Source organism: Somniosus microcephalus, chromosome 4 (genome assembly GCF_052327205.1).
Source record: "Somniosus microcephalus isolate GS21.2 chromosome 4, FLI_Smic_1.0, whole genome shotgun sequence".
Lineage (NCBI taxonomy): Eukaryota > Metazoa > Chordata > Chondrichthyes > Squaliformes > Somniosidae > Somniosus > Somniosus microcephalus.
This window is the reverse complement of record NC_140990.1, coordinates 310,978,225-311,004,528: the sequence shown is the minus strand read 5'-3', so window position 1 is coordinate 311,004,528 and position 26,304 is coordinate 310,978,225. Positions and strand designations below refer to the sequence as shown.

At 45.1% G+C, this 26,304-nt stretch overlaps 1 protein-coding gene across 1 annotated transcript in view; it reads right to left on the bottom strand.

Moving 5' to 3' along the window:
- LOC147120593 (protein mono-ADP-ribosyltransferase PARP14-like) overlaps positions 1–22,753 on the bottom strand; it is a 73,226-nt gene extending 50,473 nt beyond the window's left edge. The window contains exons 1-8 of the mRNA XM_085986723.1: positions 22,413–22,753; positions 18,741–18,949; positions 17,633–17,687; positions 17,369–17,539; positions 15,585–15,833; positions 13,571–13,804; positions 3,005–4,533; positions 2,019–2,070 (exon numbers count right to left, since the gene is read on the bottom strand). Of these exons, the coding sequence (XP_085842849.1) occupies positions 2,019–2,070; positions 3,005–4,533; positions 13,571–13,804; positions 15,585–15,833; positions 17,369–17,539; positions 17,633–17,687; positions 18,741–18,949; positions 22,413–22,581 (2,668 nt within the window). The 5' untranslated portion in view covers positions 22,582–22,753. The remainder of the gene's footprint in view (positions 1–2,018; positions 2,071–3,004; positions 4,534–13,570; positions 13,805–15,584; positions 15,834–17,368; positions 17,540–17,632; positions 17,688–18,740; positions 18,950–22,412) is intronic.
- Between the last annotated feature and the right edge of the window lie 3,551 nt (positions 22,754–26,304).

Here is a 26,304-nt window from a genome sequence, read left to right as displayed (position 1 = left end):
ACTCGGGGGCGGGGTGGGGGGGGGGCGGGGAGGTGAGCGATGGGGGCCTTACGGAGAAGATCAGGAACTTGGGCGGCAGGAGGTCAGGAACTTGGGTGGGGAGGGAAGGTCAGGAACTTGGGCGAGGGAGAAGAGAAGGTCAGGAACTTGGGGGGAGGGAAAAGGTCAGAAACTCAGGGGGTGGAAAGTCAGGAACTTTGGTGCTGGGGGCAAGAACTTGTTTGGGGGTGGGAGAAGGTCTTAACCCGCGAGGGTGAGCCCCGTCTATTCAATGTAAGCTCAGTTCTGTCGAGCCTGGAAGTCAGAATGGCTAGAATTACACTTTGCAAAGTACTTGATTACTTAGGCAGGCAGGATCTAATTACACATTCCAGATAAACTGCTGGGTGTGTCTAGTCCGCCAAGGTGACCAATCAGAAATCTGGTGTTGGAAATAAACTTGACCTCTGAAAATATAGGGGCAGAGGTTAAGGTCTGAAATTCTTGAACTCGATGTTGCATCCAGAAGGTTGTAAAGTGCCTAATAGAAATTTGAGGTGCTAGTCCTCGAGCTTACATTGAGCTTCGTTGGAACAGTGTAAGAGGCAAAAGACAGAGACGTCAGAGTGGGAGTAGAGCAGAGAATTAAAGTGACAGGTGACCGGAAGCTTGGTGTCACGCTTGCAGACTGAATGGAGGTGTTCCGGAAAGCGGTCACCCAATCTGCATTTGGTCTCCACAATGTAGGGGAGACCGGATCGTGAGCAGCGAATACAGTATAGTAAATTGCAAGAAGTACAACTAAATCGCTGTTTTATCTGGAAGGAGTGTTTGGGGGCCTGGACGGGGGGAAGGGAGGTGGTAAAAGGGTAGGTGTTGCATCACCTGTGCTTGTACAGGAAGTTGCTGTGGGAAGGGGAAGGGGTGTTGGGGGTGATTGAGGAGTTGACCAGGGTATCGCGGAGGGAGTAGTCCCTTCAGAATGCTGAAAGGGGAGGGGAAGGTGTGTTTGATGGTGGGATTATGCTGGAGGTGGCAGAAATGGCGGAGGATGATCCGTTAATGTGGAGGCTGGTGGGGTGAAAGGTGAAAGGTGAGGACAAGGGGAACCCTATCTTGATTCTGGGACTGAGAGGAAGGGGTGAGAGCAGAAGTGCAGAAATGGAACGGACATGGTCGAGGGCCATGTCAACCACGGTAGAGGGGAATCCTCGGTTGAGGAAAAAGGAAGACATATCGGAAGCACTAGTATAGAAGGTAGCATCATCAGAACAGATGCGACAAAGACGGAGAAACTGGGAGAATAGAATAGAGTCCTTACAGGAAGCAGGATTGGAGGAAGTGTAGTCCAGGTACCTGTGGGAGTCAGTGGGCTTATAGTGGATGTTTGTTGTTAGCCTGTCCCCAGAAATGGAGAGGAAGGGAAGGGAAGAGTTGGAGATGGACCATGTGAAGGTGAGGGAAGGGTGGAAATTGGAAGCATGTGAATGTATTTTTCCAGTTTGGGGCGAGAGCAGAAAACGGCACCAATACAGTCATCAATGTTGTGGAAAAAGAGGTGAGGGAGGGGACCTGAGCAGGACTGCAACAAAGAATGTTCCACATATCCCACGAAAAGGCAGGTATAGCTAGGACCCATAAGGGTACCTATAGCAACATCTTTTATTTGGAGGAAGTGAGTGGAATCAAAGGAGAAGTAGTTTAATGTGAGACCAAGTTCAGCCAGACAGAGGAGGGTGGTGCTGGATGGGGACTGGTTGGGCCTCTGTTCAAGGAAGAAGCAGAGCGCCCTCAGGCCGTCCTGGTGGGGGATGGAGGTGTAGAGGGATTGGACGTCCATGGTGAAAAGGAGACAGTTGGGGCCAGGAAACTGGAAACTGTTAAAGTGGTGGAAGGCATCAGAAGAGTTGCGAGTGTAGGTGGGAAGAGACTAGCAAGTCAAGATGGGAAGTAATCAGTTCCATGGGGAAAGAACAGCCTGAAATGATGGGTCTGCCAGGGCGTTAAATATGTACGTCTACATATATAGTATGTCATACCTTGGGTAAAAGACAATGGTGGCGTGAGGACTTGTTTGTGTTGTTCAATAACCTGATCAGCAAAAGAAAAATTGTTATAGGACAGGGGTGAATATTTTACCAATAATGTTTTTTTTCCTGCAATTTGTTCAACAAGTTTGGAATATCAATCAATTATATAAAATATATTGAGTCACATCCTCTATTTGGCTCTTTCAGTCCGTATCAGCGTCTATTGATCTGATTGCCCAATGGGAATCAGATTATTCTTGTAGTGATTTGATTGGTTCATGGGTACCAGTACTAGTATGTACTAAAGATAATTCCACACTCTCCCACTCCACAACCAGCCCCTCTGTTCTCTGATGATCTACCAGCCTGACTCTGGTGTCCAACCCTCTAGACCAGGCCCTGGACCTCCTCTTCCCAGAAAGCTTCCGGCTAGATCGAACTCGCCAAAACCAATCCTGGCCCAACAACACTGGGCCTGCTGCTACCAATACCTCAGTGAAGGTCCGCTCATTTTGCTTTAAAAAAATATGTAATTCTCAGGATGTGGGCGTCACATGCTAGGCCAGCATTTATTATCCATCCAGATATTATTTTAACTGAATTCAAAATCCCCCAGCCCTGATAGCCAGCTTTCCCTCCCCCCCGCTCTCCCTCTGGACCTCCCAATTGCTGGGGACCATCTCCAAGGGCCCCTGGCTATGGCCTCCTGCCGCTGATGTTCCCTCCCACCTGCCTGCCAGGCGGTCCATTTGGCCGGCTGCCGTGCGGGAAACAGCTAAAAATATTAATGAGGTCCTGCCGTTTAGGCCTTTCTGGGTTCTTCAGCCATTTAGGCCTCAACTGCACGCTCCCCACCTCCCCATAAATATCGGGGCCTTGGTGTCTAAGTCGAGGCAAATATTTACTGGGCACAAAAGTTAATCTTACTTTTAGTCTAGTATAATGGTTTGCCAGATGGCTAAGATGGTACTATTTCATAGTTTGTGTACACTTACAGGTTTTGGGAGACTTGACGAACCCTGGTGTTCTTCCTTGGTTTTAATTAACAACATACACCCATGCCCTTTAGCCTTGACTTGTAGAGTGTCCTTGTGCTTAGAGAGGGCTGTGGCCTCTCCTGGTTTACAGTAAGTGTAGGTTTCTGACTGAATCAGTGATAACTTTTCTTCAATAGCAGAAACTGCCTCATTTATATGTTCTGCTGTACCAAATACTTTTAAACCTGGAGAAGCCATTCTGATATATGTTATGGTGACACCTTTGTTTTGGATTTCAGGCAGTTCTGTGAGAATCAAGGAACTTTCCATATAGTCTACTTGCATCACCGTGGCAGGAATGAGCTGTGAGATCACCTGCTTATTGTCCAGATAACTATTTATTATTTTTGCAGCATCTGCAACAATGCCTGAAAATCCTACAATTATTATGGCAGCTGGATTCTTCTCCTCAATGATTCTGCAGCCCTCATTGCTTGACTGGATATCAGATTTCAAATCATTAAGCAACCTTTTCCATTCGTCAACTTCAGAGACTTCGATTTGCTGTGGAGTGAAGTCAATCCTTACTTCCTGGAACAACTGCTTTATTTTATCTTCTACTTTCTTTACATCTGCCTTGACAGCCAAGAGTTCAACAGACTGTCTACGCACCAGTGTGGCCTTGATGTCATTTTGAATGAAGTGAGTTTGAACAAATTTGTTCAGGTCCAGCGATTTTATAAAATCTTCCATGTGTGAAGACTGATTGAGAGGCTTCCTTTCTAACTGGGACTGAAACTGGTTGATGACTTTTTGGGCTTGGCTAACTTTCTCTTTCAATCCTTTCAGCTTTAAGACTGGGGGAGCGACGTTGGTGGATATTTCCACAGAGGAAACAGTGTCTTTGACATGACTTTGCAGAAACTCCAACTCCTCGAGACTTTCCAATGGAATCTGCTCTTCGACAGTATTCCTCTCATCCTCTAATTCTTTGTTTGCCTTTTCCAGTATTCCTTGTAGCTTTCTGGAAGTGTCTGAAACTTTACTTTGTTCCCCAACAACAACAATCTTGTTTTCTGTAGAACAGTAAAGGACATCAAAGCCAGGTGCCTTTAGTCCTCTGCTTTTGTTCTTCACTTTTTCCCACAAGTCTTTATCTGTTGGAAAGTCTCTGAAGTCAAACTTCCTGATGAATTTCTGAATTGCCTCTTCTGCGTGCTTCTTCCAGTCCTTAGCAATTTTGTAGCACAACAATATATTTGCATCAAAAGAAGGCTTCAGAATAAATTGCTTTGAATTTGGAGAGTCTGTAAAGGTAATGTCACAATAAACATCCTTTGAAATTTCTTCTAACTCTTGGTTATAGAGACGAGTCTTCCGGATGTAGTTTAGAAGTGAGGGATTGATGCAAATGTCACATTGTTCAGGCTGTTTGATTTTCGGACCATTATCCCCATACAAAGATAGTTGCAGTCCATGGTAATAGCGACTAACAGTCAACTGAAGACCTTTTAGGGAATGTTCCCTTTCAGTGACTCTTCTTACCACTGCAAAAATACAATTGGAAGAAACCAAACAATTTTAGTGAGTAGAAATAGATGTATCTATTATCTATCTATTCCTGTGTCATATTCCAGAATGTCGCACTTGTTACAGATGCAAAACAATTGTTTCTTTGAACAAAAAGCCAGTCATTTCATGCCCGGTCCTTCTTACCTGGAGGTTTGGTCTCCGTATCACAGGAATGATACCAAATTATTGAAGGGAGTCCTGAACAATGCCTCAATACTGATTTCTGAACTTTAGAGCACTGAGTTCCAAGGAACGATTGTTTACTTTGCGACTTTGCTCTCTGGCAAAGAGGAGGGGGAAGGGCATGATTGAGGTCTTTTCAGATTTTGCAGGTACGGTTAATTTGAATCCGGGAACGTTCTGACAGGATTCGATCACACCTACCTCGGCGGGTCCATGGTGGGCGATGTCAGTGGTGGGTCCTCTCTGCTGGCTCCAGCCCGCTGTCCAAACTGATTTTCCCCTGATTGGGCTTGTTCAGCCCACCCAGCGCGCTTCCCGGCCAATTGAAGGAGGCGTGTCTGATGACGTCATTCGATGACGCGTCATCAGCCGGTTTCCTTAAAGGGACCATGCACAAATTGATTTTGACAGTTGTGCTGTCAGTGTTCTACAGCATTGAGGTGCTGCAAACACTGACAATCACTGCACAGCGATGCAGGGCTGCACACGGGCTCTCCCATGACTCCCTCCATCTGCTTATGGAGGGAGTCACAGCATGCAGGGAGGTTCTCTTCCCTTCCAATGGGCAGAAGAGACATCCCCATGAGACCAACGCAGCCTGGTTGCACATTGCACAGGAGGGCACAAGCAGAGAGGTCATCAGGAGGACCAGGCTGCAGCGGTGCAAACCTTTCAATGATCTTAGCAGATCACGAAACGTTACTGTAAAGCCACAGTCAACCTCATCCTACTGTGCCACTTATCACATCCCCATAACTCTGCCTTCCCTACCCTACTCCTGCACAGCCTTACTTGTACATTCACCCATCCCTCACTATCTACATTATCACTTCCCCATCTCAATAGTCACCCCTCACACTCACCCTCATCCTAGTCCAATCATACCAACTAACAACACACAAGGGTAGGCACTTGGGTGTTTTATGCAATGTTCATGTAAAGTTTCTGTTAATGTGGTGTCAAACATTGAAACATTTATTTTCAACACGTTGCATGCTTTGACAGATTTGTGTGCGCCTTTGGAAGTGGTTTAGTGAGTTGCAGTGAATGGTGAGGCATAACGGTACCCCCCGCAATGGTGATGAGTGTGAAAGGAATGGCTTGGACCTTGTAGGGATGCTTTATTGTGTAGGTGTGTGGTGGTGCCAACCTGGCACATCATGTGGCAGCCAGGGTATACAGTGTCAAGTGAAGTAAATCTGGCCATGGTGAGGCCATCCCTGGCGTCCTGGGCAGAAATGTGGTCGCGTGATGGTGCCCTGTGTCCTGTGCAGCTTCATGTGATTGCGGAGAAGGTTGGTGGTGTTGTTGGTGCTGCTGGTCTGCCTGGTGCTGCTGATGTTGGGGTTCATCGTGGTCAGATTCTGAGAGCCACTTGGTTCCAGACGTCATTACAATTTTAGTCTAAACATGGACAAAGGAGCAGAATGCCAGAGGTGAGGTGAGAGTGACTGCCCTTGACATCAAGGCAGCATTTGACCGAGTGTGGCATCAAGGAGCCCTAGTAAAACTGAAGTCAATGGGAATCGGGAGAAAACGCTCCACTGGTTGGAGTCATACCTAGCACAAAGGAAGATGGTTGTGGTGGTTGGAGGTCAATCAGCACAGCCCCAGGGCATCGCTGCAGCTGTTCCTCAGGGCAGTGTCCTAGGCCCAACCGTCTTCAGCTGCTTCATCATTGACCTTCCCTCCAACATAAGGTCAGAAATGGGGATGTTCGCTGATGACTGCACAGTGTTCAGTGCCAGTCACAATTCCTCAGATAATGAAGCAGTCTATGCCCGCATGCAACAAGACCTGGATGACATTCAGGCTTGGGCTGATAAGTGGCAGGTAACATCTGGGCCACACAAGTGCCGGGCAATGACTATCTCCAACAAGCAGTACCATCGCCAAATCCCCCACCATCAACATCCTGGGGGTTGCCATTGACCAGAAACTGAACTGGACCAGCCACATAAACACTGGCAACAAGAGCAGGTCAGAGGCTAGGTATTCTGCGGCAAATGTCTCACCTCCTGACTCCACAAAGCATTTCCATCATCTACAAGGCACAAGTAAGGAGTGTGATGGAATACTCTCCACTTGCCTGGATGAGAACAGCTCCAACAACACTCAAGAAGCTCAACACCATCCAGGACAAAGCAGCCCACTTGATTGGCATCCCATCTACCACCTTAAACATTCACTCCCTCCACCACCGGTGCACCATGGCTGCAGTGTGTACCATCTACAAGATGCACTGCAGCAACTCGCCAAGGCTTCTTCGGCAGCACCTCCGAAACCCGCATCCTCTACCACCTAGAAGGACAAGGGTAGCAGGCGCATGGGAACACCACCACCTCTAAGTGCCCCACCAAGTCACACCATCCTGATTTGGAAGTATATCACCGTTCCTTCATCATCGCTGGGTCAAAATCCTGGAACTCCCTCCCTAACAGCACTGTGGGAGTACCCTCACTACACGGACTGCAGCGGTTCAAGAAGGCAGCTCACCACCAGCTTCTCAAGGGCAACTAGGAATGGGCAATAAATACTGGTCTTGCCAGCAATGCCCACATCCCATGAATGATTTTTTTTTTTTAATTTTAGATGGCCACTCAACCTCCGCCTCAAATGAACAGACGGGGTCCAGAAGGAGCGTGAAATCCATGGGCGAACTGGTAAAGTTAAAAGGTGAGTTAAATATCACTGTTAAGGGCTTCTAAACAAGCCAATAATTGGCTCAATTGCTTCCCCCACCACTGTGTGTCGGGTCTGTTCAGCGCTGACAGACCCGATACTTGGTAAAGGCACGTGGCAGCGGGTTGACAGTGGGGTCCCGACCCGCTGTCAAAAAAAAACATTTTCCCACCCGACCCGCCACCAAACGTGCCCGCTGACCACTGAAAAATTCGCCTCTGAGATTCTAGATTTAGGTAAGGCTGACTTCAATGCGATGAGACAGAGTATGTTGACAGTAAACTGGGCAAATCTGTTAATGGGTAAAACAACAGAAGATGAGTGGGCGATGTTCAAAAAAGAATTTAATATGACACAGGAACAGTTTATACCCCTAAGGGACAAGAGCTATACTTGCCAAAAAAATTGCCATGGACGACGAAAGGGCTCATGGGATTGGGGGTAATATAGTAGAATGGATAAAGGATTGGTTAACGGACAGAAAACAGAGTAGGGTAAACGGATCTTTGTCAGGTTGGCAGGCTGTAACTAGTGGGGTGCCACAAGGATCAGTGTTGGGACCTCAGCTATTTACAATCTATATTAATGACCTCTATGAAGGGACCGAGTGTAATGTATCCAAGTTTGCTGATGATACAAAGCTAGGCGGGACAGTAAGCTGTGAGGAGAACACAAAGCGTCTACAAAGGGATATAGATAGACTAAGTGATTGGGCAGTAAGGTGGCAGATGGAGTATAATGTAGGGAAATGTGAGGTTATTCATTTTGGTAGGAAGAATAGAAAAACTGAACATTTTTTAAATGGTGAGAAACTTTCAAATGTTGGCATTCAGAGAGATTTGGGTGTCCTCGTGCAAGAAACACAGAAAGCTTGCATACAGGTACAGCAAGCAATAAGGAAGGCAAATGAAATGTTGGGCTTTATTGCAAGGGGGTTGGAGTATAACAGTTAGGAAGTCTTGCTACAATTGTACAGGGCCTTGGTGAGACCACACCTGGAGTACTGCGCACAGTTCTGGTCTCCTTATCTAAGGAAGGATATACTTGCCTTGGAGGCGGTGCAACAAAGGTTCACTAGATTGATTCCTGGGATGAGAGGGCTGTCCTATGATGAGAGATTGAGTAGATTGGGCCTATACTCTCTGGAGTTTAGATGAATGAGAGGTGATCTCATTGAAACATACAAGATTCTGAATGGGATTGACAGGGAAGATGCTGAGAGGTTGTTTCCCTGGCTGGAGTGTCTAGAACTAGGGGGCATAGTCTCAGGATAAGGGGTCGGCCATTTAAGACTGAGATGAGGAGGAATTTCTTCACTCAGAGGGTTGTGAATCTTTGGAATTCTCTGCCCCAGAGGGCTGTGAATGCTGAGTCTTTGAGTATATTCAAGGCTGAGATAGATAGACTTTTGGACTCTAGGGGAATCAAGGGATATGGAGATGGGGTGGGAAAGTGGAGTTGAGGTCGATGATCAGCCATGATCTTATTGAATTGCGGAGTAGGCTCGAGGGGGCGTATGGCCTACTCCTGCTCTTATTTCTTGTGTTCTTATGTTCTTATGAAAGAGGTAAGAGACAACATAAAACTGAAATTAAAATATACAAAAATGCAAAAAATAGTGTGGGAATGACACAAAAAACAGCAAAGGGTGCCAAAACAGATAGTAAGAGCTACAAAAAGGGAGTATGAAAAGAAACTTGCAAGGGATATTAAAATCAACGCAAATTTTTTTGTAATTATATTAGGAAAAAGTGGGTGGTCAGGAGAAATGTTGGCCACTTAAAAACTGAAAGCGGTAATATTGTAAATGATAAGGAAATGGTGGCCATGTTGAATAATTACTTCGCATCAGTATTTACAGTAGAGGAAGAGGATTGCTTGCGGGAAAAACTAATATTGAATCAGGGACAGGGCCTCAACAAACTTAACGTAAGCAAAATAACAGTAATGAAGAAAATAACGACACTAAAGAGTGACAAATCCCCAGGATCACACGGTTTCCATCCCAGGCTTTTAAAGGAAGTAGGTTAGCACAGTGCAGATGCCTTAACTATAATCTTCCGAAGTTCTCTCAATTCGATTGGAAAATTGCGCATATCACTCGGCTACTTAAGAATGGCAAGAGAGGGAAACCAAGCAATTATAGACCAGTTAGCCTAACATCTGTTGTTGGGAATTTACTAGAGTCTATAATTAAGGATAGGGCGACTGAACACCTCGAAAATTTTCAGCTGATCAGAGAGAGCCAGCATGGATTTGTGAAAAGTAGGTCATGCCTGGTGAACCTGATTGAATTTTTTGAAGCGGTGACTAAAGTCGTGGACAGGGCAATCTTTATGGATGTTATTTATATGGACTTCCAGAAGGCATTTGATAAAGTCCCACATAAGAGACTGTTAACTAAGGTAGAAGCCCACAGAATTGAAGGCACATTTTGGACCTGGTTAGGAAATTGGCTGAGCGCAGGAGACAGGCAGTAGGGAGAATGGGTAGGTACTCTAAATGGCAGTATGTGACTAGTGGTTTGCCACCAGGATCTGTGTTGGGGTCTCAACTATTCACTGTATTTATTAACAACTTGGATAATGGGATAGAAAGCCACATATCCAAATTTGCCAATGACACAACGATAGGCGGCATTCTAGGCAGTGTAGATGAAAGCATAAAATTACAAAGAGATATCTACAGATTAAGTGAATGGGCAAAACTGTAGCAAATGGTTTCAATGTAGGCAAATGTGAGATCATCCATTTTGGACCTAAAAAGGATAGAACAGGGTATTTTCTAAATGGTGAAAAGCTAAAAACAGTGAAGATCCAAATAGACTTGGTGGTCTAGGTACATCTATATATATAAAACAGTATGTCTCTCTGTCTGTCTGTCTGTCTTTCTGTCTCTGTCCGGCTATACAATCAAAAGTTATAGAGCGTACCTACACATATGTTATATCAAAAGAAAGCTTATCATTAGGGGACTCTTGTAGGCGTATTTACTTTTTCGTCACACAAAAATTGTTATGACAATATACAAAAAAGGCTCAAAAATCCTACCTGTCATTAGCGTTGACTGACGTGCTGCTTGACCAATCCTACAGTTCACTCACCTAATGGTTGACCAATCAGTGCGTCATGGGCGGGTCCTAATCCTCCAGTCTCCCTAAACTTCGCCGCCATTTTTTCCATCCCCACAGGGACAGCAACACCAAAACAAACCTCCACATTCCGGCTCCCGATCCCGCTCCCGCCCCGCCGGAGCGGCAGGTAAGTTGGGCTCACTCGGGCCGTGCCTCGCAACCGCTCGGCCCAACACACACAGCGGTTGGGGGAGCGGCAGCGGCCGGCCGTCAGCTGCGCGATCCATGGGGGAGCTCAGCTCGGGTCCGTCTCGGCCCGACAGCGCCTCAACCGCTAGGCCCCGCACGGCCGCTATCACAACGGCAGCGGTCAGGGGAGCGGCAGCGGCCGGCCGTCAGCCGCGCGATCCGCGGGGGAGCTCAGCTCGGGTCCATCTCGGCCCGACAGCCCGGCCGCGCCTCAACTGCTAGGCCCCACACGGCCGCTATCACAACGGCACCGGGCCTCAGGCGCTAGGCAGGGAGAGGGGAGGGAGGGAGAGGACAGCACAGGGAGACGAGGAGAGGGACAGAGAGGGGGGACACACAGGGGCACGGAGACCGCGCGGCCCAAAATTGCCCTGGCAACGCCCATGCTAGTAGATACAGAAAATAATCAAAATGGCTAATGGAATGCTGGCCTTTGTATCGAGAGGGCATGAATATAAGGGGGTAGAAGTTATGCTACAGCTATACAAAGCCCTGGTTAGACCACACTTGGAGTACTGTGAGCAGTTCTGGGCACCACACCTTAGGAAGGGTATATTGACCTTGGAGGGAGCACAGTGCTAGTTTGCCAGAATGATACCCGGACTCCAGAAGTTAAATGATGAGGAGAGATTACACAAGCTCGGGTTGTATTCCCCAGAATTTAGAAAGTTATGGGGTGATTTGATAGAAGTTTTCTAGATATTAAGGGGAACAGATAGGATAGATAGAGAGAAGCTATTTCCACTGGTTGGGGATTCTAGGACTAGGGGTCATAGTCTAAAAATTAGAGCCAGACCTTTCAGGAGTGAAATCAGAGAACACTTCTATACACAAAGGGTGCTAAGTTGATTTTCCTGATTTTAACCGCTCACCCACCCCATTCTAATCGGGCGGCTTGGGTTAAAATCAGGGCCGTAGATAGATATTGGCCCAGAATTTGAGGTCAGGGTGAAGCTGGCCCTGAAGTAAGCTTCACACAAAGTTCTAGCAATCACTGTGTTGAGACGTTTGGGTTTTCCGACACGTAGTTCAAATCAATGGAGTATAGTGGGGATCCCCTAGTGCGAGCTGTTGTGACGTCAACAAGCTGTCTAAGCAGCCAATCAAAACACAGAATTTTCACAGACAGGAAGCCAGGAAGTGGGTCAGCTCTTAAAATTCTAACTTTTTAAAAATGTTAGAGAACAAAACAAAGATTGGGGCTCTCACATGGGGAAAAGGCAAACCTGAAATAAAGATGAACAAACTTCTAAAAAAAATTTAAAGGTTTTTTGCAAAGTTTCCTAAAAATGTTAATTTTTATTACAATGGATAAATGTGACACTGCACAAAATTAAAATTAGTTTTTCAGGGCCATAACCTTTGTTTTGCAGCCAATATACTGTTAAAACCCCAGTTACACCTAATTCAAAAGAGTTTAACTTTTAGTGGTGTATTTAACAGCGGTATTACTGCGGAAGAGTGAAAGCTTTCGTCAGTTCTATGATTTGAGGGATTTCACCGATTGCCGGCTCTGTGGTAGGGGTGAGTTGGGGGGACGGGTGCACAATGCAGCCAGTATCGGAGCAGTGAATGACTGACTGCAACTTCAGGATTTATGCATTAGGCTGTGCATACGCTAAATCCTGAAATTGCGTAGGCATACACAGACCCTTAATTTATAATTTTGATATATCTTAAAATGCTTTGCCAGGCCAAAAGGCTTTTCGAAGTTAAATAAAATTGTAACAGATGGTCTTTCACTGATAAGTGGACATGGAATGTGCTTTGATGTGCTTTACTAAAAGGCAGCCAACATTTGGGAGCAAATGTGCTTTCAAAAGGAACTGTTGTGTTTGCAAGCTGCTTTGTGATGGAGATATGTCAAGAGCTGGGTGTCGGATAAGCAGACACTGACAGAACTCATGGTTGTGACTGCAGGGGGTAGTCAGTGACAACAGAGATAAACAAACCCCCTTAGATTTGCAGACATCGTGTCTGCAACAAAATAGGCAAAAAATTGTAGAATGATTTTTGGTGGCTAAAGGGGAGGAGTCAAAACTTTGCAGTTTTGAAATGCAGGATACGACGTAACACATGAAATGTGACCAAATGGTTTACTGTCACTTTTGTAAACTTTATGAGTGAATGAACAATTTTGGGCTGTGATAAAGGCAACTAATGGATAGTCACACAGGAAGTGTGAGTGTGAAAGTTTGACAGCTCAAACAGCTCATGTCGAACATTAAAGGAACATTTCACCATCTCTGAATGATTGATTTACTGGAAAAGGAAAGGAAAACTGTATAAAAACCAGTGAGGAAAAATACCGGCACTGCAGTCGGAAGGACGGGCCTGGCTGATCATCTCAACTCAAAGAGCTGCAGTCGAAAGGCAGAGAGCTGTAGTCAAAAGGACGTGGCCTACAATCAACACTGGACTGATCATCGGCGGGTGGCTGTATGTATGATTTCTTGTAACATTATTGGTGAACTGCTCGGATAGTGGTTGGGGTTTTGAATCTGTCTTAGGAACAATAAAAGGTTAAAGGCAGAACCCGTGTGTCTGGTGTAATTTCTCATAAGTCTCAAGTCTGAACTCTCTAACCTGTTGGACGGGGCGAGGGGTAATTCCGCACGTCCTACAAATTGTGGTCCGCTTCAAAGGCGAAAGGCCGCCAAACGCTGCCAGTCCGCCATCATCAGGACCACAAATTCTGGGCCATTATGAAACTTAAACTTAGAAACAATGTGCTGGAAAGCTAGCCAGCAGGAGATAAAATAAATTATAACGTTTGAATTCTTGAAATACATCAATTTTTTCATTAAAAAAATGAAATACTCTACCCTCCTGATCTTGAAAACGAAGAACAGCTGTCCTTTCAAATCTTTGGATAATTTCTGCGATTTCCCCACCACCGCTGCGTTTGGTGTTTGAAAAGTACAAGTCCAGGAATTCATCGGTCAGACTAGGATCAATTCCTTCTATCTGCACAGTATCTGTCTTCTCCAGACGGTGGGCAGTGATAACATTGTTGTCAAATAGCTTCTGACAACAATTCTGTCGAAAGGAGTTGGCATCTAAAAAAGCAACATAAGGGAAAATTCTGTATTACTGCACATGGGCACATTAATCACAAACTCCAGGGCCTGATAATCTACATCCTAGGGTACTTAAGGAAGTGGCCCTAGAAATAGTAGATGCATTGCTGGTCATCTTCCAAAATTCGATAGACTCTGGAACAGTTCCCATGGATTGGAGGGTAGCTAATGTAAGCCCACTATTTAAAAGAGCTGGTAGAGAGAAAACGGGGAATTATAGACCGGTCAGCCTGACATCGGTAGTGGGGAAAATGCTAGAGTCCATTATAAAAGATGTAATAGCAGAGCTACTTGGAAAACAGTGACAGGATCGGACAAAGTCAACATGGATTTACAAAAGGTAAATCGTGCTTGACTACTCTACTGGAATTTTTTGAGGATGTAACTGGTAGAATAGATAAGGGAGAACCAGTGGATGTGGTGTATTTGGACATTCAGAAGGCTTTCGATAAGGTCCCACATAAGAGATTAGCATGTAAAGTTAAGGCACATGGGATTGGGGGCAAGGTACTGACTTGGATAAAGAACGGTTTGGCAGACAGGAAGCAAAGAGTTGGAATAAACGGCTCTTTTTCTGAGTGGCAGGCAGCGACTAGTGGGGTACCGCAGGGATCGGTCCTAGGACCCCAGCTATTCACAATATATATGAATGATCTAGACGAGGGAACTAGATGTAATATCTCCAAGTTTGCAGACGACACAAAGCTGGGTGGGCGTGTGTGCTGTGAGGAGGATGTCGAGAAGCTCCAGGATGATTTGGACAGGCTGGGTGATTGGGCAGAAGCATGGCAGATGCAGTATAATGTGGATAAATGCGAGGTTATCCACTTTGGTGGCAAAAACAGGAAGGCAGATTATTATCTGAACGGCAATAGATTGGGAGAAGGGGAAGTGCAACGAGACCTGGGTGTCCTTGTGCACCAGTCACTGAAGGTAAGCATGCAGGTGCAGCAGGCGGTTATGAAGGCAAATGGTATGTTGGCCTTCGTAGTGAGAGGGTTCGAGTACAAGAACAAGGATCTCTTGCTGCAGTTGTACAGGGCCTTGGTGAGACCACACCTTGAGTGTTGTGTGCAGTTTTGGTCACCTTATCTGAGGAAGGATGTTCTTGCCATGGAGGGAGTGCAGCGAAGATTCACCAGACTAATACCTAGGATGGCAGGAATGACGTTTGAGGAGAGATTGGGTCGATTGGGCTTGTACTCGCTGGAGTTTAGAACAATGAGAGGGGATCTCATTGAAACTTATAAAATTCTAACAAGACTGGACAGACTGGATGCAGGAAGGATGTTCCCGATGGCCGGGGAGTCCAGAACCAGGGGTTACAGTCTAAGGATAAGTGGTAAGCCATTTAGGACAGAGATGAGGAGGAATTTCTTCACCCAGAGAGTGGAATTTTCTACCACAGAAGGCAGTGGAGGCCAATTCATTAAATATATTCAAGAAGGAGTTGGATATATTTCTTAAGGCTAAAGGGATCAAGGGATATGGGGAGAAGGCAGGGACAGGGTACTGAATTTGGATGATCAGCCATGATCTCATTGAATGGCGGAGCAAGATCGAGGGGCCGAATGGCCTACTCATGCTCCTTTCTTCTATGTTTCTATCTATGTTTCTATGTTTCAATACAGGCCTCAGTGAAACCACTTCATTCAGTTCCATACATCAATCAACCTGGCTTCACCCCCAAAACATGCAAATAAATGAACTGCTGTTTGCTAAATAAAATTAGAAAAGAATAAAGTGTGAGGACACCAACCTATATCAGTTTCAAATGTGACTGCCACTGTTTCACCATCTTGCAGAGGTTCGATATGATGCCCTGTGTTGTTGCTGAGGCTGTCAACGTACAGAGAAATATGCTCTAACCTCGAGTTGCCATCAAAACCTCTCAGAACAAATTTTCGGGGCTCGTACTTTTCCCCTTCTTTACCTTTATCATATAATTGCACTTTCAGAGTTTTGCCCCCCACCTCGTGCTGCTTTTGTGAAATAATTTTTTCCAGGTCTGTAAACATAAACCAGAATGGCAAAATAATCAGTCAGTCAAATGTATCTATGTATGAACCTTACATCCCTTAGAGTACCCATCACAGCCATAGCGCTCTTTAGACATCGTGCAAGTCCAACCGCTTTGACAAAATAACTCGCTCGATAACCTGATGTAATAGGCAACAAAGAATAGGTTAACAATTGTGTTAAAACAGCACACAAAGGAATTTTACACAAACTCATCAATCCAGTGTGCTACCAATGGAAATTAAGTCACTAAGTTCGAAGGTTTACTGTGTTCACTATTTGAATTGAGATTGTAATTGCCTTCTTTATCTATAAGGTTATGATATTCGCAGCAAACAGTGAACTAAGGAAGGTTCCTTCATAAACTCTCAATCTCACTCATCCAGCATTTTCTGTTTTAGTACAAAGGAATTTTTGCTTTCCTTCTCGCCTGTTGTTAAAACTGATCTGAGAATGTTTGCTCTGATGCTGAGTGTCATGTTTAAGAGTTGTGCTTTAAAACAAAGTGGATTGAGAAAGATTTAAAAAGAAATGGGTAATGGCTGTAGACATTGAATAATGTGTATTAAAGATAGATGAGTCAGACTGGAAGATCTCACAACTCACTGTCTTTTTCAAACTGATACATTCAGGATCTGTTATCCCAACCCAGGCCCGTCAGCCAGGATGGCCAGAGCCATTAAGCAATTCATTGTCGCGTTTCAGGTGGCCAAGCCAATATCCATTGAAATGAGGCCCAAACCCAGAAATGGTTCAGGCCTCCCAACACCAGCTGACTTTGCACCTGTTGCAGGTGGAAGTCAAAAATCGTCCCATTCCCCCAACTCCAGTAAAATGCAATTCAGATCACAAAGGGCTCCTATGGTTACACTATCGTATGGTTAGATATTGGGCAGTACAGACACATTCCTCAATGTAAGACGCTCAGCCCACTTATAGGAGTGACCAGCACTACTGTACCCGAGCGGATATGTAAGGCAGACCCAAAACTTGAAACCGAGGAAAAAACACGGTGCACAATTCAGTGGGTTGTTACAAAACACGGGAAGTGAGATTATTCTACGCTTCTGAAGACATGTGGCCTCTGATTGATTGATTGAAAGCCTGTTGGTGCAGGAGGGCTATATGGATGGCATTCCCTCAATCCTCGCTCTCTGTTTCTCTCTCTCTCTGTCATCATCTTTTAAGTCAGGAACTTACCGTCAGAAAAGCATTCGGGTCCAGCAAGAGAATGTGGATCAGTCTCCTGCTAAAGTATGTGTTGTATAATGCAGAGGGTGCCTCCTTCTATCAATATTTTTATTAAATAATCTTAAGGCTTGCCTCATTTGTGTATTAAAAGCTAAAGTCTAGGAATTCCTGCGCGCAACACTAGCACACGAATGCTTGACAAAGTAACGTCATATGAAGTGGTAAGCATTGATGGAATGCAGTCATTTCTAGGCTGCTATCGTTTTCATCCCTGCCACATATTCTATCTCTCTCTTTCTCTCAGATGATACAGTTAATGATATCGACATTTACCATCACTGCTCGGGCAGGTCACAAACCAAGAGCGTTCGTCATTTACAGAGATTTCCACATCTGGTGCAATTCTTTCAAAATACATTGCAACAACATCTGTATCAACTGGACCGTCACTGCGAACCAGCAGCTGGTTGGAGCTGCTTTCCTCTCTCTCGGAGGATTCCAAAACTGAAAGAGAAAAATTTTCCTCAAATAACGATTGTGACACATAACAAAGGTCATGGCAGGATGTACTTTGATCTGCAGAAACAAAGTCTGTACCTGACTCAGCCACTGGAACTGGGGATCCTTGATTTTGAAATCCTTTTGCCGGGCTCTGCATAAGGAAAGCAGAAATAGAGTACTGTACACAATAGGTGACTACATTGTTCTAGGCAAAGTAATGGTGCATTGGATGTAAATTAAATGAAAACAAAGAATACAAATAAAACAAAAAAGTCAATTCACTTTCTATTTTTCCTCACTTTTCTCTCCTGCTCTCCTGAGTGTGTTGGCTCATGTTGCGTTATGGTTCCATCACAGACCAATGTTCCCTGTTATTTTTTTTTGGGTGCACGGGGCCTTTAACGGGCTGTGCAGCCCATTCAATTTTTCGCGCATGTGCGGTTATTTCCGCTGAAAAGTCGGTGAGCGGCCTGCTCCCCGGGAACATTGTCACAGACACTGTTATACCTTTGGTTTCTGATTCAAGTGTACATTTTTCATGTCTGAGCATAGATAGCAGTGTCATCAGCTACTTGACTGTGAGAGCCAACACAGATGAGTCCACTCCTATCCTCACCCAACAGTCACATATACTTTCCAGTAGATCTCACTCAGTAGCGATCAGGGATCAAAATCGTAAGTGATTGTTCCCGCCTATGTCTCGAGGTGGGGAAGCCCATTGTGGCAACATAACTGCTGCCCCAGATTTGCGGAGTCAGCACAGACCAGGAAATGGATCTGGAACATTATGGTCGGGATAGCTTCAGATTATACCAGTCAGAGTCTTTACCCATTAGGAAGTTACCATTCATTTTAAGAAAAGCCAGCCTGAGTACCAAATACACTAATCATCTTAAAACAAGCGGCAGATTGAGCATGAAGGCAGATTGTTTGGCTTCGGCTGTGACAGGAATTAAGTTAATGCTTATAATTTATGTTTAAATTCTATGTCATCATTTCTTGGACAGCAGGATGGTTAAAACTTCTGAGATCAGTTTTATATACAATCCTACATTTACATCTTTAAATATGTATCAACAAAATGAGAAATGTTTGCCTTTGTACTATTTAAAAGTAATCTTCTTTGTAAAACCCAATTAATAGCAAACATCATGGCAGAAAGAATAAATAACGGAAATGTACATTCACATGAGAAGTGACTTACCTGTTCATGTTCACTCTGTTTTTGTGAACTGGTCACTAATTGACTTTGTTCTATTGCTGGCTCTCTGTTGGTGCCTGCTGTCACTCCGATGGGCCTCGCAGAACTTCCTCTACTACTGTCCTCCTGAAAGAGCGTAACCCGAAGCTGGACTGGCTCCGGGTCTAACAGCCGCACCGTGTGGAACTCGTTCTTCACAACATTTTTCTGCACTGATGACACAGAATAAACATCAATCACTTTGGTTCACAATTTGGTAAGAATAACCTCCCTTTATCCTTCTTATTGCTTCCAGTCATGGTCACCAAGATGTGGTTTATCAGACTTCATTGCAATTAATTATTAAAATCTGTTTTCATCATTTACCTACCGAGATTATACTATTTTCAGGCAGGCTACATTAGGACCTGGACAATATCCAGGCTTGGGGTAGCATGTTACATAAGTGTCAGGTAATGGCCATCTCAAACAAGAAACAAGGGGAATGGTAGCATAGTGGTATTGTCACTGGGCTAGTGATCCAGAGACATGTGTTTATTCCCACCATGGTAGCTGGTGAATTTAAGTTCAGTTAATTAAATAAATCTGGAATAAAAAGCTAGTATTAGTAATGGTAACCATGAAACTATCAGATTGTTGTAAAAACCCATCTGGTTCACTAATATCCTTTAGGAAAGACATTTAGGGCACCGGCTATGGACAACAGCACACCCAGTCCAATTGACCCTGCAATATCCTCCTCACTTGTGCCAAAATTGGGAGAACTATCCCACAGACTAGTCAAGCAACAGCCTGACAGAATCATCTCCCAAACTCCTCCATCACCATTCCTGAACATTCAGTCCCTCCAGCCTGTTCAATTATTTTTTTTATTCATTCACAGGCAATTCATTCCTTTATTGCTCATCCCAAATTGCCCTTGAGAAGGTGGTGGTGAGCAGCTGCCTTGAACTGCTGCAGTCCGTGAGGTGAAGTTACTCCCACAGTGCTGTTAGGGAAGGAGTTCCAGGGTTTTGACCCAGCGACGATGAAGGAACGGTAATATATTTCCAAGTCAGGATGGTGTGTGACTTGGAGGAGAACTTGGAGATGGTGGTGTTCCCATGCGCCTGCTGCCCTTGCACTTCTAGGTGGTAGAGGTTGCGGGTTTGGGAGGTGCGGTCGAAGAAGCTTTGGTGAGTTGCTGCAGAGCACCTTGTAGATGGTACACACTGCAGCCATGGTGCGCCGGTGGTGGAGGGAGTGAATGTTAAGGTGTTGGATGGGGTGCCAATCAAGCAGGCTGCGTTGTCCTGGATGGTGTTGAGCTTCTTGAGTGTTGTTGGAGCTGCACTCATCCAGGCAAGTGGAGAGTATTCCATCACACTCCTTACTTGTCCCTTGTACATGGTGGAAAGGCTTTGGGGAGTCAGGAGGTGAGACACTCGCCGCAGAATACCTAGCCTCTGACCTGTTTTTGTTGCCACAGTATTTATGTGGCTGGCCCAGTTAAGTTGTTGGTCAAACTGATCCAGTTAATTTTCTAGTCAAATTCGATCATAACTGATCTGTCCCTACATAAGAACATAAGAAATAAGAGGAGTAGGCCATACGGCCCCTGGAGCCTGCTCCACAATTCAATAAGATCATGGCTGATCATCGACCTCAATTCCACTTTGCCGCCCGATCTCCATATCCCTTGATTCCCCTAGAGTCCAAAAATCTATCGATCTCAGCCTTGAATATACTCAAAGACTCAGCATTCACAGCCCTGTGGGGCAGAGAATTCCAAAGGTTCACAACCCTCTGAGTGAAGAAATTCCTCCTCATCTCAGTCTTAAATGGCCTACCCCTTATCCTGAGTCTATGTCCCCTAGTTCTAGACACTCCAGCCAGGGGAAACAACCTTTCAGCATCTTCCCTGTCAATCCCCTTAAGAATCTTGTATGTTTCAATGAGATCACCTCTCATTCTTCTAAACTCCAGAGAGTATCGGCCCATTCTACACAATCTCTCATCACAGGACAGCCCTCTCATCCCAGGAATCAATCTGGTGAACCTTCGTTGCACCGCCTCCAAGGCAAGTATATTCTTCCTTAGATAAGGCGACCAAAACTGTGCACAGTGCTCCAGGTGTGGTCTCACCAAGGCTCTGTACAATTGTAGCAAGACTTCCTTACTCTTATACTCCTACCTCCTTACAATAAAGGCCAACATGCCATTTTCCTTCCTTATTGCTTGCTGTACCTGCATGCTAGCTTTCTGTGTTTCTTGCACGAGGACACCCAAATCTCTCTGAACACCAACATTTGAAAGTTTCTCACCATTTAAAAAATATTCAGTTTTTCTATTCTTCCTACCAAAGTGAATAACCTCACATTTCCCTACATTATACTCCATCTGCCACCTTACTGCCCACTCACTCAGTCTATCTATATCGCTTTGCAGACTTTGTGTTCTCCTCACAGCTTACTGTCCCACCTAGCTTTGTATCATCAGCAAACTTGGATACATTACACTCAGTCCGTTCATCTAGATCATTAATATAGATTGTAAATAGCTGAGGCCCCAACACTGATCCTTACTGCACCCCACTAGTTACAGCCTGCCAACCTGAAAAAGATCCGTTTATCCCTACTCTGTTTTCTGTCCGTTAACCAATCCTCTATCCATGTTACTATATTACCCCCAACCCCATGAGCCCTAATCTTGTGTAATAACCTTTTATGTCGCACCTTATCGAATGCCTTTTGGAAATCCAGCTACATCCACTGGTTCCCCTTTATCTACCCTGCTAGTTTCATCCTCAAAAAATTCTAATAAATTTGTCAAACACGATTTCCCTTTCATAAAACCATGTTGACTCTGCCTAATCATGTTATGATTTTCTAAGTGTCCTGATACCACTTCCTTAACCCCCTTTACCCACCTCTGCTCCTTATTACTTGATACCCTTAATAACCTAATTCTAGCGATTTGAAAGCTTAAATTGACCCAGTACCCAAAGACTTTTGGGGGAGAGAGTTCCAGGTTTCTACTAACCTTTGTGTGAACCAGTGTTTCCTGGTTTCACTCCTGAGGGGCTTGGCTCTAATTTTAAGATTATGCCTCATGTTCTGGATTCCCCACAAATATCCTGAATGATTACTCACTCAAAGGAAGCAGACTTTGCGCTGTTTTCAAGTGTAAATTCCTAGTGGGAGCCTGGGGTCAATGCATTTGTTCTTCTCTGTACATGAATGGTTCAAATTAAATACCCCAGCGGTGGTGATGACTGGTTTCAGTGGATGCCCGGGAACATTTACACTGAATATAACATTAAAGGGTAAATTCCCTGATCATACTCTCCCAGCCGAGAGTTGGGCTCGAAGGGAGCTACAAGATTCCAGCGCCGATTCACTCAGTGTTGGATCGGGGTATTTGCCCTCAAAAACCAAGGCAGTGATGATCCAATGGTGTCTAATTAAATTGCTGAAAGCAACAGTTAATAATAATACTCCCCAGATATCAAAAGTTGCCTTAACATGTGCTCTCAGACCAGTAGCGCATCATTAAATTGCACTCAAAATACTTCAACATGACCACAAGTTTATCAAGTGGCCAAGAGTTTATTACTGGGAAACAGTGTGTCCATATTTTATACACCAGTACAAACCCGATGCGGGTCTAAATGTCTTTATCAAGATCAATTCTTACCTTGTTCATTTTTAAAATACACCAGGAATTTCCTCTGATCCTGGTGTGCTGTAATCTCACACTCTCCTCCGCCAGATTTCCTTTTGCTTTGAAAGTAAATGGCTAGTTTACTTTTGACTGAGTCCAGGTCGACAAGCAGCCCTTCTACTAACACGGGAAATCCAGCCATCCCTTGGCTTTCCTCATCGGAGAACCAAGTTTCAGCCTCGACTCCTGTCGATCCTCGGAATGAGCTCAGTTTTTTGGGAGGGTGAGTGTCCAACTGTGCTCTCAATGTTGTGAAACCGATCTCTTTGAAGCTTAGATTTTAGACCGAACGATGCTCGGAAATGTGAGCTGCCTATCCGAAATCGAAAGTGAAAGAATAGGAAAAAATAGTAATATTTGGAAACTCCCAGCTAGGTTACAAACTTTTGAGATCTTGATCTATTTAAAAATAATCTATTATGTCTATCCTGGACAGGCGTTTAGGGACATATTTCGATCTGCTCATTCTCCAGTTCACCCATTGGGGAATGCTTGTATTGTTGGTCCCTGTCTGGTTATAAAATGGCTGTTCACACCTGCCAGTCCCCCACATCTTCAGAGACTGACCTCAACAACAACAACAACCTGCATTTATATAGCACATTTAATGTAGCAAAACGGCCCAAGATGCTTCACAGGAGCGTTATAAAACAAAATTTGACACGGGGCCACATAACGCAATTTAAAGACAGGTGAGGTAGATTTTAAGGAGCGTCTTAAAGGAGGATGGAGAGGTTTAGGGAGGAAATTCCAGAGCTTAAGGCCTCGGCAGTTGAAGGCACGGCCGCCAATGGTGGAGCGATTAAAATTGGGGATGCACAAGAGGCCAGAAATGGAGGACTGCAGATATCTCAGAGTGTTTTAGGCTGGAGGAGATTACAGAGATAGGGAGGGGCGAGGCCATGGAGGGATTTGAAAACAAGGGTGAGAATTTTAACATGAACATTGGCTAAACTAGCCAGGTGCCTACCCTTGTGCGTTGTTAGTTGGTATGATTGCACTAGGATGAGGGTGAGTGTGAGGGGTGGCTAGTGGGATGGGGAAGTGATAATGTAGATAGAGAGGGATGGGTGGAGGTGCAAGGTAAGTTGGTGTGAGTAAGGATGTGCAGTAGGGTAGGGAAGGCAGAGTGATGGGGCTGTGATGAGTGACACAGCAGGATGAGGTTGTGTGGCTTGGCAGTATCGTTTCGTGATCTACTGAGATCATTGAAAGGCTTGCACCACTGCAGCCTGGTCCTCCTGACGACATCCTTGCTTGTGACCTCCTGTGCAATGTGCAACCAGGCTGCGTTGGTCTCCGGGGGAGGTGTCTTTCACCCATTGGAATGGAAGAGAACCACCCTGCGTGCTGTGACACCCTGCAAAAGCATGGGTGCAGCCATGTACCTTTGTGCAGTGATTGTCAGTGTTTGCAGCACCTCAATGCTGTAGAACACTGACAGCACAACTGTCAAAATCAATTTGGACATGGCTCCTTTAAGAAAACCGGCTGATGATGCATTATCAAATGACATCCTCAGACCCGCTTCTTTTAATTGGCCGGGAACCTCGCTGGGTGGGCTTAACAAGCCCAATCAATGGGAAATCACTTGAAGAGAGTGGGCTGGAGCAGGCAGCGAGCTGGGACTGCACTACTGACCCCGGCCACCCGGACCCACCTCAGTCGGTGAAATCGTGGCCAATAGTGTTTCATTCGGTCCTTGGTTTGTCATGATTGTGTTTAGAGGGAGGGGGGAGGGATGTTGTTGTTGCTGTAGAGCTATTTCCACACTTCGATGTCCATGGTGGGTGTGAGGTTGTGTTCACAAGCCACTGAGGCTGTTTTGCATGCATTTACTCCTTCACCTGACATGCTGTCATAGCCATGTGGGTGTAGGGAGAAGGGGTGTGGGATCTCTTGCCAGGAGGGCAGGTATGTTTCTGTCCTTTAGGAAGTACCTGGCTGTTTTGGGGGTATTAAAAGGGGAAAGGGCATCTTCTGATACTGTTCATTTTTAATCAGATTGACATCAGTGCTTGTGATTAATATTTTAATAAAGTCAGATTTCAAATACTCCAATGAATACTTTGGGTTTTATAACTTGTCAGTGGATAGCATGCGTGCGGAACAAATAATACCAAGGGAAAAGGGACTATACCAATCTATCCAGAGAAACATTTAGCAAATCAATATTAACTGATTGGAATTGAGCCTAAACAAATACAATATTTGAAAACTAATTTATATATTATATACAATAAGCTCATAAAATACACTTTGTTTCTGCTATTTTAACAAGTCCCATTCAGTTGCCTCACCAGGTCTGTCACTCTTGGTGTGCGCCTACTGTGCTCCTTCCCCGCCGTTCCTCCATTGCTACTATTTCTTTTAAATAATTCTACCCAACAATTTTTAACAGATTGCTCTGCTTTTGGCACTTGCGAGTTGGACTGGTCTAACAACAAGCTGCAGTAATATAAAGAATTGGAATAGGCCCAGTTCCTTAACTACTGCTGCCTGCATTCCTTCCACTTCATGTCTTCTGATTATTCTTTAGGACACGTGTGAGTCAGACCTGCTATGTGCCTTGTATGCGTGACTCATTTTGGTTTAACAATACAAACCTATGTTGTCTTAATCGTAAACACACTGTCAGAACCTGGAAATGACTGTTGTTACCTTAATCAAGAGTTAACTGAGTACTGAAATATGCCTATCTTTGCCTCTGCCTCAACTTATCTGCTGCTGAAACCCTAATCCTTACCTTTGTTACCTCTAGACTTGACTATTCCAATCCACTTCTGGCTGGCCTCCCACTTTCTACCCTTTGTAAACTTGAAGTCATCCAAAACTCTGCTGTCCGTGTCCTAATTCACACCAAGTCCCATTTACCCAGCACCAATGTTCCCTCAAAGCTGCGTGGCTGCACAGCTGTCTGTCGGCCCCGCGCAGCCCAGGACCGGCTTTTCCAATGTCAAATTTTGCGCATGCGGGAAACTTTGAACAGGCCGCTCAGCCCGTTAAAGGGACCGCGCACCCAAATTTAAAATTAGGGGGAACATTGCTCATCACCCCGTGCTCGCTGACCTACTTTGGCTCCCGGTTAAGCAATTGTCTTACTGGCTGCAGTGCCCACAAGTTACTTCCTTCAAACAACAATCAGGTACAGTTGAGGTACATTCCCACTAGGGGAGAAAGACAGGGCAACTAAAGTCAGGGCTCCCTGAATGACAAAACAGATAAGGGGAAAAATTGGGTCACGACACTTTTGGGGAGTTAGCTTCGCCGGGTCGCTACTTTTAGCGCCCCGAAAAAGTTAGCGCCCGCACGCGATGAAATTTAATGGTAGCGCTCCAAGCAGGAGGCAGGGCACTACTGGAAGCGCCCCCTCCCTCTTGGGGCGTGAACATTCAATATTGCGGCGCTACGTGCAACAGCGCCATTGTAGGGGGTTTTGCTCTGCCCAATTACAGGGGTCTTTAGTGCCTGTTAATGTATTGGGCCTCTGTCTCCTTTATACCCTTGCAGCTTATGTTAGCCTGCAGGTCGGGTGTCACTAAACACCCTCTAAGGAGATAGAGAACAACAGCTTATAGAGGAGGACTAGAATACGGTGACGACCCGCAGTTTATACCTAATCTGCGGGGTACTCCTGAGCCCAAGGGCTCCTGTAGTCCTCTCTCTTTTTCCCTAGCCTGCTGTTCCCTTGTTTGGCGGGTTCGAAGCGCCCTAATGCCCCTATCTGGTTCTAACTCCAGAATTTGGATGGAGAACGATGCACTTTAAATAGACACTCGGAGACAAGTAGTCCTTGAAAAAAACAGGTGACAATCAATTTTATTTGGTTCTACCACGAACGTAATAAACACACACACTCTATAAC